This window comes from Pagrus pagrus (genome assembly GCF_965226575.1).
Source record: "Pagrus pagrus genome assembly, chromosome: 2".
Classification (NCBI taxonomy): domain Eukaryota; kingdom Metazoa; phylum Chordata; class Actinopteri; order Spariformes; family Sparidae; genus Pagrus; species Pagrus pagrus.
The window spans coordinates 18,550,952-18,562,974 of NC_140186.1; the positions used below are offsets into that span (position 1 = coordinate 18,550,952).

Genomic DNA, 12,023 nt, shown 5'->3' on the forward strand with positions numbered 1-12,023 from the left:
TACAGTCAAGAACATCCTTTTTATTCAATCAGGTGCTGCTCTTCTCAAACTGTGTTTTTCTTCTTATGGAAAAGAAACTGTAATTAACACATGCATTTCACCTAGAGCTCTGGGGGTGTTCTCACAAAGAAGTGGTGCTGCACTGAGGGCGTAGACGGAGGCGTAGAAGAGCTGGGAGTCAGGGGGCCTAGGGTGCTGCCTTATTACACCAATAACCATACACGCTTAAGAAGATAAAGAACAAAATGAACAACAGAACAAAAAACACGGAGCAGTCCAGCATGAGGTGGTAAGAGGAGAAAAAATGGAGGGACTTCCCTGAATCCTCACAAATCGGAGAGATCAGGTTCATGCTGGCTTTTTAGTCTATCTGGTTGGTGTGTTGTAAATGGCTAATACTGCTGAGGGTTTCACTGTGTGAGACCCGCCATGAACAATAATACTTCACTTTGAGAGATTTGAGTGAATGTGGGATATGTCCTGGAAATGCAACCCCCCTCTTTCAGCCTCGTGCAGGACAAGTCCGGTTATAAGGTGCTTGTAGCTTTCATTTACAGTCCAAGGCTTCCTCAAAGAGAGCCTAAACGACAGCATACCCCGACAGCAAAAAGAAATCCAAATTAAAAGGAAACAAAAAAAGTGGGTGGGTGGTGGGGGAATAAAACAAAGCCAAAAATAAATAGCTAAAACAAGAAGAGCAAACTCTTTTCCTAGTCAAAGCAGCCCCTTTACAACATCCCAAAGCAGTTCATCCAGCCCTCTCGACCCCGTCAATCTTCTCCGTAAAAACCTCTTCAACCCCAAACCCCTGAACCCCTGTCGTCCCTTCCTAACCCACCCAAGGACACCCCCAAAAGCCCGTCAGCGTAATTTGTTCACTTACATTAGCTGTTGAATGGAGAAGCTGAAGAAGATGGGTATGGTAATACAATGTGAAGCATACAGACAAGAATAACATGTGAGCTAACTGCATTCTGCTCAGACAAAAAGTTTCTCGGCAATTTTTTTTTCACCCTCCCAACAGCGGAGAGGGCAGGAGAGAGAGAGAGAGAGAGAGCTAGAGAGAGAGAGAGATAGAGAGAGAGAGATAGATAGACAGAGAGTGACGGACACACAGTTACAGACTACTCCAGTGTCTAAGAGAAAACAGACAGTGGAGACAGAGGGGAAGAAGAAAAAAGCAAGAGCTGAACGAGAACAAGTTTTTTTGCCTTTTCGAAAAGTTTTTTTTTGTCATCATTTATCAATAAAAAGTAAAGAACTAATTCACACCAGTTTCCTTTTGTACTATATATATATATATGTATATATATACGGCTTTGAAAAGGAAGAGAGGATATAGGGGAGGTACAATGGAGGGGATTCATTTCGAAGGCGGAGGGAAAAACAAAGTTGTCCCTGAGCGCTGAATAGGCGGCAAACTTTTGCCTCCTCGTGGCACTCAGGGGCAACCTGCTACCTCGAGCCGTTTCGAAAAAAAGGGGGGCGATCTGGATTACAAAATGGAGTCTGTGAACAAAAGGCACTTTTAAGGGACAACCTTTAACTGCTGGGAAACTATACACTACAGCACAAGCACTATAAGAGTCATTTACAGAGGAGGGGGTGGAACAGGGGAGAGGCTCACCTTGCTGCCTGTTTCATAAATGGTTCATATTTTCGCCCCTTTTTCTACTTCTGTTATCTGTGCAGGAGGCAGAAGCTAATACTCTTTCCATTGCATGTGGGTCTCAACACAACCTGCTGAATCTGATCCAGCTTCAGAGTTGGAAACAAGTCGACATGATCATGGGAAGAAAAGATTTCTGGATGTGAAGTATCTCCCGCAGAACGGGGAGAAACTTGTTGTGTATTTATGCCGTACGTGTGTGATAAAAATGAGTAAAATTGGGAGGGTTGTTTTGTTTGTTTGCTGGTGAGTTTCAGGCAGTGGGTAAGTTATCTGAAGGGTTTCTCTGGCTTGACGGTATGGGTTTGTTTGTTTGTTTTTCTAAAGGTTGAACCAAAATGCCTTTTGTGTCACAACCTTAAGGAATAGGAACCTCTCCCCCCCACTCAATACAAATAGAAGAAGAATAAAAATAGAGAGAGGAATAATGCTGTTTCCTTAATGGTCTGTTATTTTTGTTCATTACCATTCATTTACAATAATTCTGAATGTACTTTATAGTGTTAAAGCACCAGTTTTCATCTGATGATAGAGAATTTTTTTTCTCAAGTTGTGTAGAATTTTTTTTCCTTCAGCCCTCCCACATTTTTATAAACAACTGATTACAAATAAAACATTAAAAAAGAGACAAAGGAAATAAAAACAAATAACCCCCAACTTACAAAGACTAGGATTTTTCATGGCCCTCTAGTTTAGAGTCCCGGAGCTTACGGACTTGAAACAAATACATTTTTTTTCTCTTTTCTCTTAGCTTTCTTAAAAATCTCTAACAGACAAACACAATGATCTACCCAATGCATTGCACGTGGCTCAATCGACACATATTTTTCAATAATAATACTTTCCATCAAAAAACAAACACTTTTTTTTTCTTCAAACCTACTGTCGATTTTTGACATGATCATCTAGATATCATAATGCTGCGCTGCAGATGGCGATGGCGTGTGTCGTTGCTCCGTACTGGTAACAGTGAGGTGATGTTACTGAAAACGGGTTGTGGGGGGGGGAGGGGGAGGTGAGAGTTCAGAAAATAACTAGACTGCCAACCAGCTTGTGTAGTAAAAGTTAAAAAGGAGCATATATCATAAATATATATGTATAAGATCTCTCTCTCTCTGTCTTTACAAAAAGGTTTGCAGTCCTCTATAAAGATCTGTCCTAGGCCAATGGTTTCCACATGCACCATCGCTACCATTCCCTGTAGCTTTAGCTTATATGTGGGAAGAGAACCTGAAGTCAAGTTTATTACTAATTGCATGAAGGGAATACAGAGGCACTTTCATATACTGTTATAGTCTTGATATATGGTTTTAGTACATAGAGCTAATGTTACTAGAGAGGCTGAGAACGGGGCCTCAGCCCTGTTTACTATCCCTGCAAAACAGAACCAACAGCTAGGCAGTCCAGTTATTTTGTGAGGTCGGCTTTTGTTGGATTGTGTCATGATGAAAATAATACCGAGAGCAATTTCAATGTGAACATTTACATAGAAAAAATATCTCAAATTAAAAAGACAAATCTTAAGTGAATGAAAAACCATTAACAAAGGCAGTTTGGAGAACCAAATATAAAGGCTTCCCTTTATAATTTTATGTCAGGTTGTTGGTGGTGTTAGTGTGCATTTTTATGTGTGTGTCTGTGTGTGTGTGCGCGTGTGTCTGTGTGTAGTCCTCTGGGGTTTTCTGTGACCGGACTAGGGGATACAGGATAAAGCAATGCAATGCATGTGATGAGCTGTTGTTACTGTGCTGTCCATACGTGAGAGATTTGAGAAACTGCTATTACTGTTTCGCTGAAATTTGAGCGCGATACTGCAAACTAAAGAAAAAAAGTGTTGTGGCATGCAAGAGAAGATTAAAACAATCCAAGTGAGACAAAAACCAAAACCAAATCTGGCCAAAAAAGGAAAAAAAAAATCGCAAGAAAACACCTACAAACAAAATGAAAGCTAATAATATGAAGCTGATGCTGCGTGTGCATTACTGTAAATTAAAATCCATGTCTATGAATAATAACAAATGATATAATGAGTGGTTGTGTGACCGACTGTTCTGGAGAAGATGGTCTGTATGTGCTGTATGCAAGCGTGCATGTGTGTCTGAGAGTGTGTGCGTATGTGCGCTGCATGTTTCAGGGCCTAGACCTGAATGTTAGCACAGCCTCATCCCTGCAGCGGCAGCCAGCCTCGACTCACTTCTCTGATCGCTCATCTGACCATCGATGTGCAATACTGTTCATCCCTTATTAAAATTAATAGTGCATAGGTGAGGGGACGAACGAGCACATGTAGAGTTAGTGTTATGACTGTCTGTCGTGTGTTCACTCGCTTGTACTCGCCTCATGGCTATCGCTTCTCCCACAGCAGGACGCCCTGATACTTTGACAGGTAAACAAAGACCAGCCACTTAGTGCATATATGTCACACCATCACATGGTGTCACCAATGATTGGCCAATCAGAAATGAAAAGAGGCTCAGGGCTGAGCGAACGAAGCGGAAGAGTGTGGCGACACGCAGGCGTGCGGCTGTGGTTACGGTCTGGACCCTGGGTAGCATGGAGCTGCAGGTGGGGTGGTGGTGGGTGGAAGGGGTGGGGGTTGTGGGTCAGGTGGGACCATGCACCTGGAGGATATGGAGGCGTGCAGTTTGGGTGGCAATCTTTTCAACTTGCACATCCGACGTCACCATTTACCACTACTTTTTTTTTTTTGGATCTCCCAGCCAATGCATGGAGTTTCATTGTGGAGACAACAAAATGAAAAAGAAAAAAAAAAAATCATAAAAAAAGAAACAACAAATGTATAATTGGTCATTTGTCAGGGTGCCATATTGTGTTTCCTTTCTGACATTTCGTGGTGTGTGTGAGACAGTTCATCTTCCTCTTCCTCCTCCTTGCATTCTGAGCCTGTCCACTCAATCTCATTGAAGCCTCCTGCATAAAGGGGGGGACGAAAGTTCCTGCTCAAATTGTGTTGGATTGGGAGTCCTCTTCGGGTGGGGTGGGCGTGGGGTTGGGGGGGGTCTGTAGTAGTACTTTGAATAGTGTTGGCGAAAGAGAAAGACCTTTGAGTGTCAGCAGTCTGTTCTTAATCAGCGGTGATGTGTTTGTTTTTCAAATTTTCCAATTTTCATGACACAATTTTAGCTCTTGATTCAGAGAGGCCTTGTCAGAGGAACCAGGACTGTGGAGAGAAGAAAAGAAAAGAAATTAGTCTTTAATCGACATCAGCAGGTTTATATTTAAATTAAGTCTCGATTATTATCAGTTTTGAGCTGCAGCTTCCAGTGAGAAAGAATAAGATGTGAAAAATAGAGCACATTACTACTAAGACACACACACCCAAGTTACTGGTATGAATAAAGGAGGTAGAAGTGGTACACAACAGATGAAAAGGTGTGAAGTACGACAAAGAGCATGGTGTTCATCACTGGTTCTCATCTAGAGCTGCAACCATTAGACGATCAGTCAATCAAAGAATTAATTACCAACTATTTTGATAATGGATTAAACATTTCAGTCATTTTTCAAGCAAACATTTCAAACATTTGCTGGTCCCAGCTTCTTAAATGTTGCTGCTTTAATGAATGTCTTTGGGTTTTGGACTGTTCGTTGGACAAAAGAAGCAATTTGAAGACGTCAATTTGGGCTCTGGAGATTGTGCAAAGCATTTTTCGCTTGACATTTTTTAACGATTAATCAATTAATCATGAAGATAATTGGCAGATTAATTACTATTGAAAATAACTGCTAGTCGCAGCCCTTTTCCCAATTTTGGGTTCAGGACCCTGACAAAGCGTCACAAGATAAATCTGAAGAGTAAAAGTCTGATCGATACGACACAATGTCACATTTCTTAAAGCTTTTTTCTAGCAAATTATCGGATAACTAGATGATAATGTTACATGTTTTACAACCAGTGGTCGATGCAAGCAGCAACCGAGCATCATGAGTAGAGGTTGCTTTGTTTTACAGGGTTTAAAAGTGTTGGGAACAACATGTATAGATACTCCTTCCTCCACTAGGTGGCCACCTACTACTCGTTTTCCACCCTCACTTACAGTACTTGCTGAGCTCAGCTGTCCCATACAGTGTCGAAAAAGTTACAACCTCTATTTTACCGCTTGCTGTTTTAAAGAGGGCTGACTTTGGCGTTTTACTCATTAAAAACACTTGTGTTATTTCAGGACTACAAACAGCATTTTTTTTCTTTCAGCCCTGAACGGCTTTCCAATGAACGAACACGGGACTGTAACTGCTCTGTCATGCGCTACCAGTTTACATGCAAGGCGATCCTCCTAATAAGTCTCTGCTCTGTGGGCCTGAGTGGTCTCAGGCTACACTGTAAAGCTATTGAGGGCAGCTACACCGGGGATCCAGTTTCTCAGTTTGATAAGAGGGCAAAGTGAAGGCTTTGGCACAGGCGGAGCTCTTCTGGCTGCCACTGACATTCCACAGGCCTCGGCCCGGGGAGAGCAGCGAATCGCCCCACCTTTAACAGAACGAGAGAGAGTTTTAACCCCCCTCGACCTCCGTCTATCCTCCACCAACTCTGCCTCCCTCCTTCCTACCCATGATTCTTTGGTGTTAGTAGATAAACTCCTCCTCCTGGCTCTGACTTCCCTTAACCCCCTTCCTCTTTTCCTCTCCCTCTCTCACTCCAGCTCTCCCAGTGTAATCCTTGGCAGTGGAGAGTGACCCCCTCTCTCTAACCCCCCCTTCGAGTCCAAGTTCAACTGCCTATGACATCATGTCTGGTTGCTGCGGGCAACCAGACAGCCGGGACGTGACTGTGGAGTGCAGCGAGCTTCGACTAACTCCCTCTCTCTCTCTTTTTTCCCTCCGTTTCTCTCAGTCCCTCCTACTTTGTTCGTCCCCCTCTCTCCCTGCAAGGCTGAGGTCTCACCACCAGAGAGCTCCTCAGACCAGCTTTTCTCTGCTTCTTGTCCCGACAGCAGTGGGAAGACTCTCTCCCCTCTGTCTTGGCTAGTTGGCTAGCAGGCGGCGAGGCGGGCTGGCAGGGCCATCGTCTGAACCTCTCCATATGCCAGAGAACAGCAGGATAGGCAGAGACCTCCGTTACTCACTCTGGCTGGGTTTGTTACTGACCTACTAGGCTCGGCTAACTGGGAGCAGTTGAGACCAGTTGCCCAGGTTCTCGCTGTGCGTGCCGTAAACCCGGCAGAAACGTTCAAAGTGGACATTTTTCAATCGTGTTTGATAAGCAATAGCAGGAGATAATAAGCGTTCTGAACAGATGTAAGCTGTTGTAAAAGCCCTGTTGTTTTTTAGGAGAGAAAATGAGGGGCAAGAGTTTTGGCACAGAGTTGAAGTGTATGTGCGTGCGTGTGCATACGCGCTCACACACATTTGGACGGTGTTTGGATGTCCCCTCAGTGCCAGGGCTACATCTGTGGGAGAGTGGTGCAGGTGGGGAGCTCGAAAATACTAGAGGGAGCAGCAGGAGGATAGAGGGAGAGAGAGAGGGAGGGTGGGCCGCTGATGCATGAGGGGAGGGGAGGGAGCAGAGCAGCCGAGCAGAGCTGTGCCGAGGAGGAATGCAGATTGTTTCCATGTGTGGGGAGGACAGGAGAGCCGAGTTGGCTGCAGGCAGGTGCGGTTAGCCCCTAATGAGAAAAGTTGTGTTGGTGATGGAGGAGGCCCAAGACACTGCAGCCCAGTGGCAGAGCGCAGCCAAAGCTGAAACCACAATGTAGTTCACTACTGGCCTCACACGCTGCACTAATACACACTGTGGGGCCGAGCAGAGATAAATCAACACTGCTGGAGCTGAAACTAACTGGCACTGCTTACATTCACGGTGGGGAAACTACTGTGGTACAGACACTGTAAACCAATGCTGAAACTAAAGGCCTTGATACTTGGGCAACACTTTGTGTCAGTGTAGGTGGGCAAGTTTGCAAACAATTGATGGGAAATATCAAGTCGATGTGACATATTTACTTCCCCCGGTTCATTAAAATATTCCTCTGCATGTGTTTCAGAGATGGCAGTGTGTAAGATGTGGACAAGCACAACATGTTCACAAAGGACTTTCAGCATGAGGAGCTAAAAAAATGGATTTTATATGAGCATATTAAGGTTCAAAGTTTTGACAAGATAATCCCGACTCAAGTTCCACTTGGCTTTCAAACATATCACACAGTGTTCAGGTGGCGTTTGCTCAGTTTTCATCAGTGATGGGATGTAACTAAGTACATTTACTTAAGACTATTTTAACTTACTTTCTTCTTCCACTCCACTACATTTCGAAAGCTAATATTGTACCTTTTTATTCCACTACTTTATTTGATCACTTTAGTCACTAGTTACTTTGCACATTGCATGTCAGAGCTAAATTAGTGCAACTTTGAAATACATAATTTACTTAATTGGCAATCAGATAAAAACGAACAAACAAAAAAAATACAGATTCTGATAATCAGAAAAATGCTGAATATGGGATCCCACAATAATCAAGACTTTCACTTCACAAGTACTTTTCCTTTGGGTAAGTATTTTAACACAATATCCTTACTTTTACTAAGCTGGCAACACTGGATTTCATGAACATGTATCTGTTGACAGGAAAGGCTCAACGTCTCCTCTTTATCGGAGCTACTGGATGTCGACAGATCCATCTCCATTTAAACTGAGTCAGTTCACTGATTAAGACTGCGTGGCTGAAAGCTGTGGAAAAAGCTAGTAAGTGGACTTGGAGTTGGGGTTGTTTTTCCGAAATCATTAGCAAAATGATGCAGGTGACAGTTATGACCGACTACTGAAATCATCTCAAAATATTAAAACTGTTGATCAACACTGGGCTGAATCACTAAGCATAGCAGAGTTGCCAATGCAGAGTCATTGTCAGAGCACTGCCTCTGTTTCACAGCCTTCACTCTGAATGACATGCTTGTCCCTTCAAACCAAAAGATGCCTACAGTAATGGAGCACTGCAAAGTATCATCTACTGTGCAGAGTCAGGCTTGCAGCGGCTAATGAGGGACAAGGAAGAAAAAGACATAAAACAGAGGACGAGGAGGAGGAGGAGGAGGAGGGAGAGGTGGATGGGTGGATGTTAATTAAATGAGGGAGGTTGGCGGGGTACCTGAGTCTGCTGGGGGATATTCAGAAAGTTGTCCCGTGTTCCGATGCCGACAAACCGGTTGGGAGCTGTGGAGCCTGGCGTGGAGTATGCTATAAACAGAAAGAGACAAGTGTGTACATGCTTTTACACACACACATACACACTGAGCTCATAGAGTTTGATGCTCTCGTCATCATTATCGATATGTTTAAATATAATATTAACCTACTGCTAAGACTACAATTCACTGTCAGATGAATTACTGGGAGAAGACAGTAAGGGTCAGGGATACTGATGCCCTGTTAGTCACATGGATGATTTATTCATACTGTGGGCATGTTCATTGTTGTTTTCCCTCACTTAACCATTTAATCTGTGGTTTACAAGGGGATGAACAGCCTGTAATGATTAGTGTTAACATGAAGAAGCTATTTCCCCCAAATATGGCTGCGCTGTTAGTCACAGACTCTCCTCAGCAGCCCCTGGCCTCAGTAGTAAGCCACCGTAATCATAGAAAACCACTGAGGATTCACTGTGGACTTAATAATAGGGTGACCAATGGAGGAACTGTATTCATCACAAGTGGTAGCCAATGCTCCATTTACGTTTAATTGGTTAAGAGGAGAATCTTGCCTCCAAAGTGACACCATTCAGTGATGCCAGAGGATCAAATTTAGGGCAGTTGTGCTCACTGGACTCCTGTGCTGTGCATGACTTGATTGAGGTTGAGGGGATGGGGATGTGTGGGGGTGACAGTGACAGGGCTGGAAACTGATGTATGAGTGAGGGTGAGGTTGTAACATATGCATGTGTGTGTGTGTGTGTGTGTGTGTGTATGTGTGTGTGTGTGTGTGTGTGTGTGTATGTGTGTATGTGTGTGTGTGTGTGACTGTAATTACAATATCTTGAGAATCAGAGACAAAAGTAGAGGGGGTAAAAAAAAACAAAAATAAAAAAAAAACAGTGATAACAGTCACCGGAAAGAGAAAAGAGACGGAAAGTACGATATTTATTTATATAGATATTCATATAAATAAATAATAAAAGTGACACGTTAATCTGAGAGAGTTGGAAGGGGAGGGGAGGAAAGGTTGATAGGACAGGAAGAGGAGAAAAAGTCAAAATAAAAGCAGGAGAAGGTGCCCCGGTTGCTCCGTCCAGTGCCCCCTCTTGGTGTGCCTCTCCCATGGCCCGACTCTTGCACCGCACCTGTCTGGGTGGAACCAACCAAAGCCTCACCGCTCCCTGATGACACTCCTCTCTCCCGCTCCCCCAGTATAGCACTAATTAGACAGGTTTGATTAGATTTTAACATTCATGTTTAGAGAGATTGGGTTGTTCTTGTTATACTGTGATTTCCATGTTTTTTGTTGTTCTCAATTTTTAATTGTTGTGAGATTTGTGTGAAAGTGGCGAGGGGATTGGGTGGGTAAAGTGGGGCATGATGTTTTTTTGGAGTCCACGCCAACTGCCCTAATTTTGTTCCTTTAAAAAGAAAAAAGAGAGAAATAAAGGAAAAAAGAAACAAAGAAAGGAGGATATGAGAATATATCAAATAAAGAAAAGGAGAGGGCAAAAAAGAAATGAGAGAAGGGGGTAGATTGTATTGCCGCTTTCACAGACAGACATGCAAAGTCTGCATTGATCAAAGGCTTGCGGCTACAGAGGCAACGTGCACAGGGCCCTGCTCTGCTCTGCTCCCCCCAAACTACAAAACACATCAAAAAGAGGGGAGAGAGACTACACTGCCTCTTGTGGTGCTTGCAGGAAACCGAAAACCAGAGAAAGAGAGAGATGGAATAAAAAGATTTTGAAGAAAGAGAAGGTGTAGAGGAGCGAGGCTGAGGAGATTTGCAATGACATGAAGAGAGAAAAGAAGACTGAACTTCAGAGCAAGAGATACAGAAGAGCTTGAAAGAGGATCTCTGGTTTGGCAAAGGCGTGGCTTCAGCCTCGACAGAATCGGATCTTGCTAGTACAGTACAGTACAGTACAGTACAGTGGCGTACAGTTCATAAGGTGATGGATGAAATAGGAGTGAAGCTCCTGGGGCTGCTGAGTGTTTGACTGAGCAGACTGCAACCTTAATGGAGGCAGACAGTCAGCTAAACTATGAAAAACTACAGCAGGAGCCATTGTAGAAGTCCCAGACCTTTTACAGTAGTTGTACTACAAGATGACAGAAAGTGTAGCTGCACTGCTCATAAATACTGAGACTTCTATGATGGCTACATCAGTTCTAGCCTAACAAACTTGATGCAGAAATACTTGGAACAGACGAATAAGTAGCTGCCAGCTAAGAGCTAACCAACCTACTGGAGCCTACAATCGGTTCAGACTGGCCTCTATGAGAAGTCTGTGGGGAGACTGGGGCAGTAATGGGGTTTGTGGAGGGGAGTGGGAGTTGGGGGTGACTTACACGGAGATGCGGGTGAGGTGAGTCCGCCGTCAGTGGGCGTGCTGATGATTTTAGAGTCGGGCATGGGGAGGGGCACAGGGCGTGCCACCGGGGGTGGCGGAGGCAGCAGGAAGGAGCCCGGCATTTTGCTCTGGCCACCTCCATTAGGCTGCAGACGGACCATACAGACAGGGTGAGCGGGACACACCCCGAGAATACACAATGTACAGGGAGCCAGACACACACACGACATAAAGTCACACACACAGAGTCCCGTGTAAGGGTAAGACACTCATATATAGACAGGTTTCAACAGTCTCCACACAAGTAGTCCTCAGTGCAGTCAGACACACACAACTGCTCGCACACAGGGACAAGAGAGTTCACCAAACTCACACAATTTTAAAATGAAACAAACAAAAATATCAGACAGTCTGGCCAAAAATACTGAGGTAAATTAGAAGTGGAAAAATGATGAACACTGTCAACACACAAGGGGAAAATAAAAATGAAGTTGTCCACAAGAAAAGTTATTATAGTGCAGTGTAAGAATTTAAAAAAGAAGGGAAAATCAGTAATGAGGGTGTCTGTGTGTGTGTGTGTGCATTGTGCATGTGGAATTTGACAAGTGACACTGTGTCTTTAGTGTGGTGAAGTAACGAAAACGAAGAATAATAGGACATGAAAAAGGGCTTAATTAGTGGTTTGTTGCTCACAAGGCCAAGTTTACAGTAGAGGTTTACAGTCCTACCAGCACCCTGCAGCGAACTGAATGTGTGGTGAAATAATTCTGAAATGTCTCTTTGTGACCATTTGTCAGTTAGCTGGCTTTGATGTTTTGAAACTCCTTTTCAGGACGACTGTAGGCCGGT

The 12,023-nt window shown here is 43.8% G+C and overlaps 1 protein-coding gene across 15 annotated transcripts in view; it reads right to left on the reverse strand.

Moving 5' to 3' along the window:
• LOC311250434 (nuclear factor 1 X-type-like) overlaps positions 1 to 12,023 on the reverse strand; it is a 113,810-nt gene continuing 101,787 nt past the window's right edge. For 9 of the 15 annotated variants that reach the window (XM_084342128.1, XM_084342124.1, XM_084342118.1 and 6 more), the window contains 3 exons: positions 11,173 to 11,320; positions 8,775 to 8,863; positions 1 to 4,850 (listed from right to left, as the gene is read on the reverse strand). In XM_084342128.1, the coding sequence (XP_084198254.1) occupies positions 4,836 to 4,850; positions 8,775 to 8,863; positions 11,173 to 11,320 (252 nt within the window). In that variant the 3' untranslated portion in view covers positions 1 to 4,835. The remainder of the gene's footprint in view (positions 4,851 to 8,774; positions 8,864 to 11,172; positions 11,321 to 12,023) is intronic. The other 6 variants (XM_084342121.1, XM_084342123.1, XM_084342119.1 and 3 more) reach the window with 2 other exon arrangements.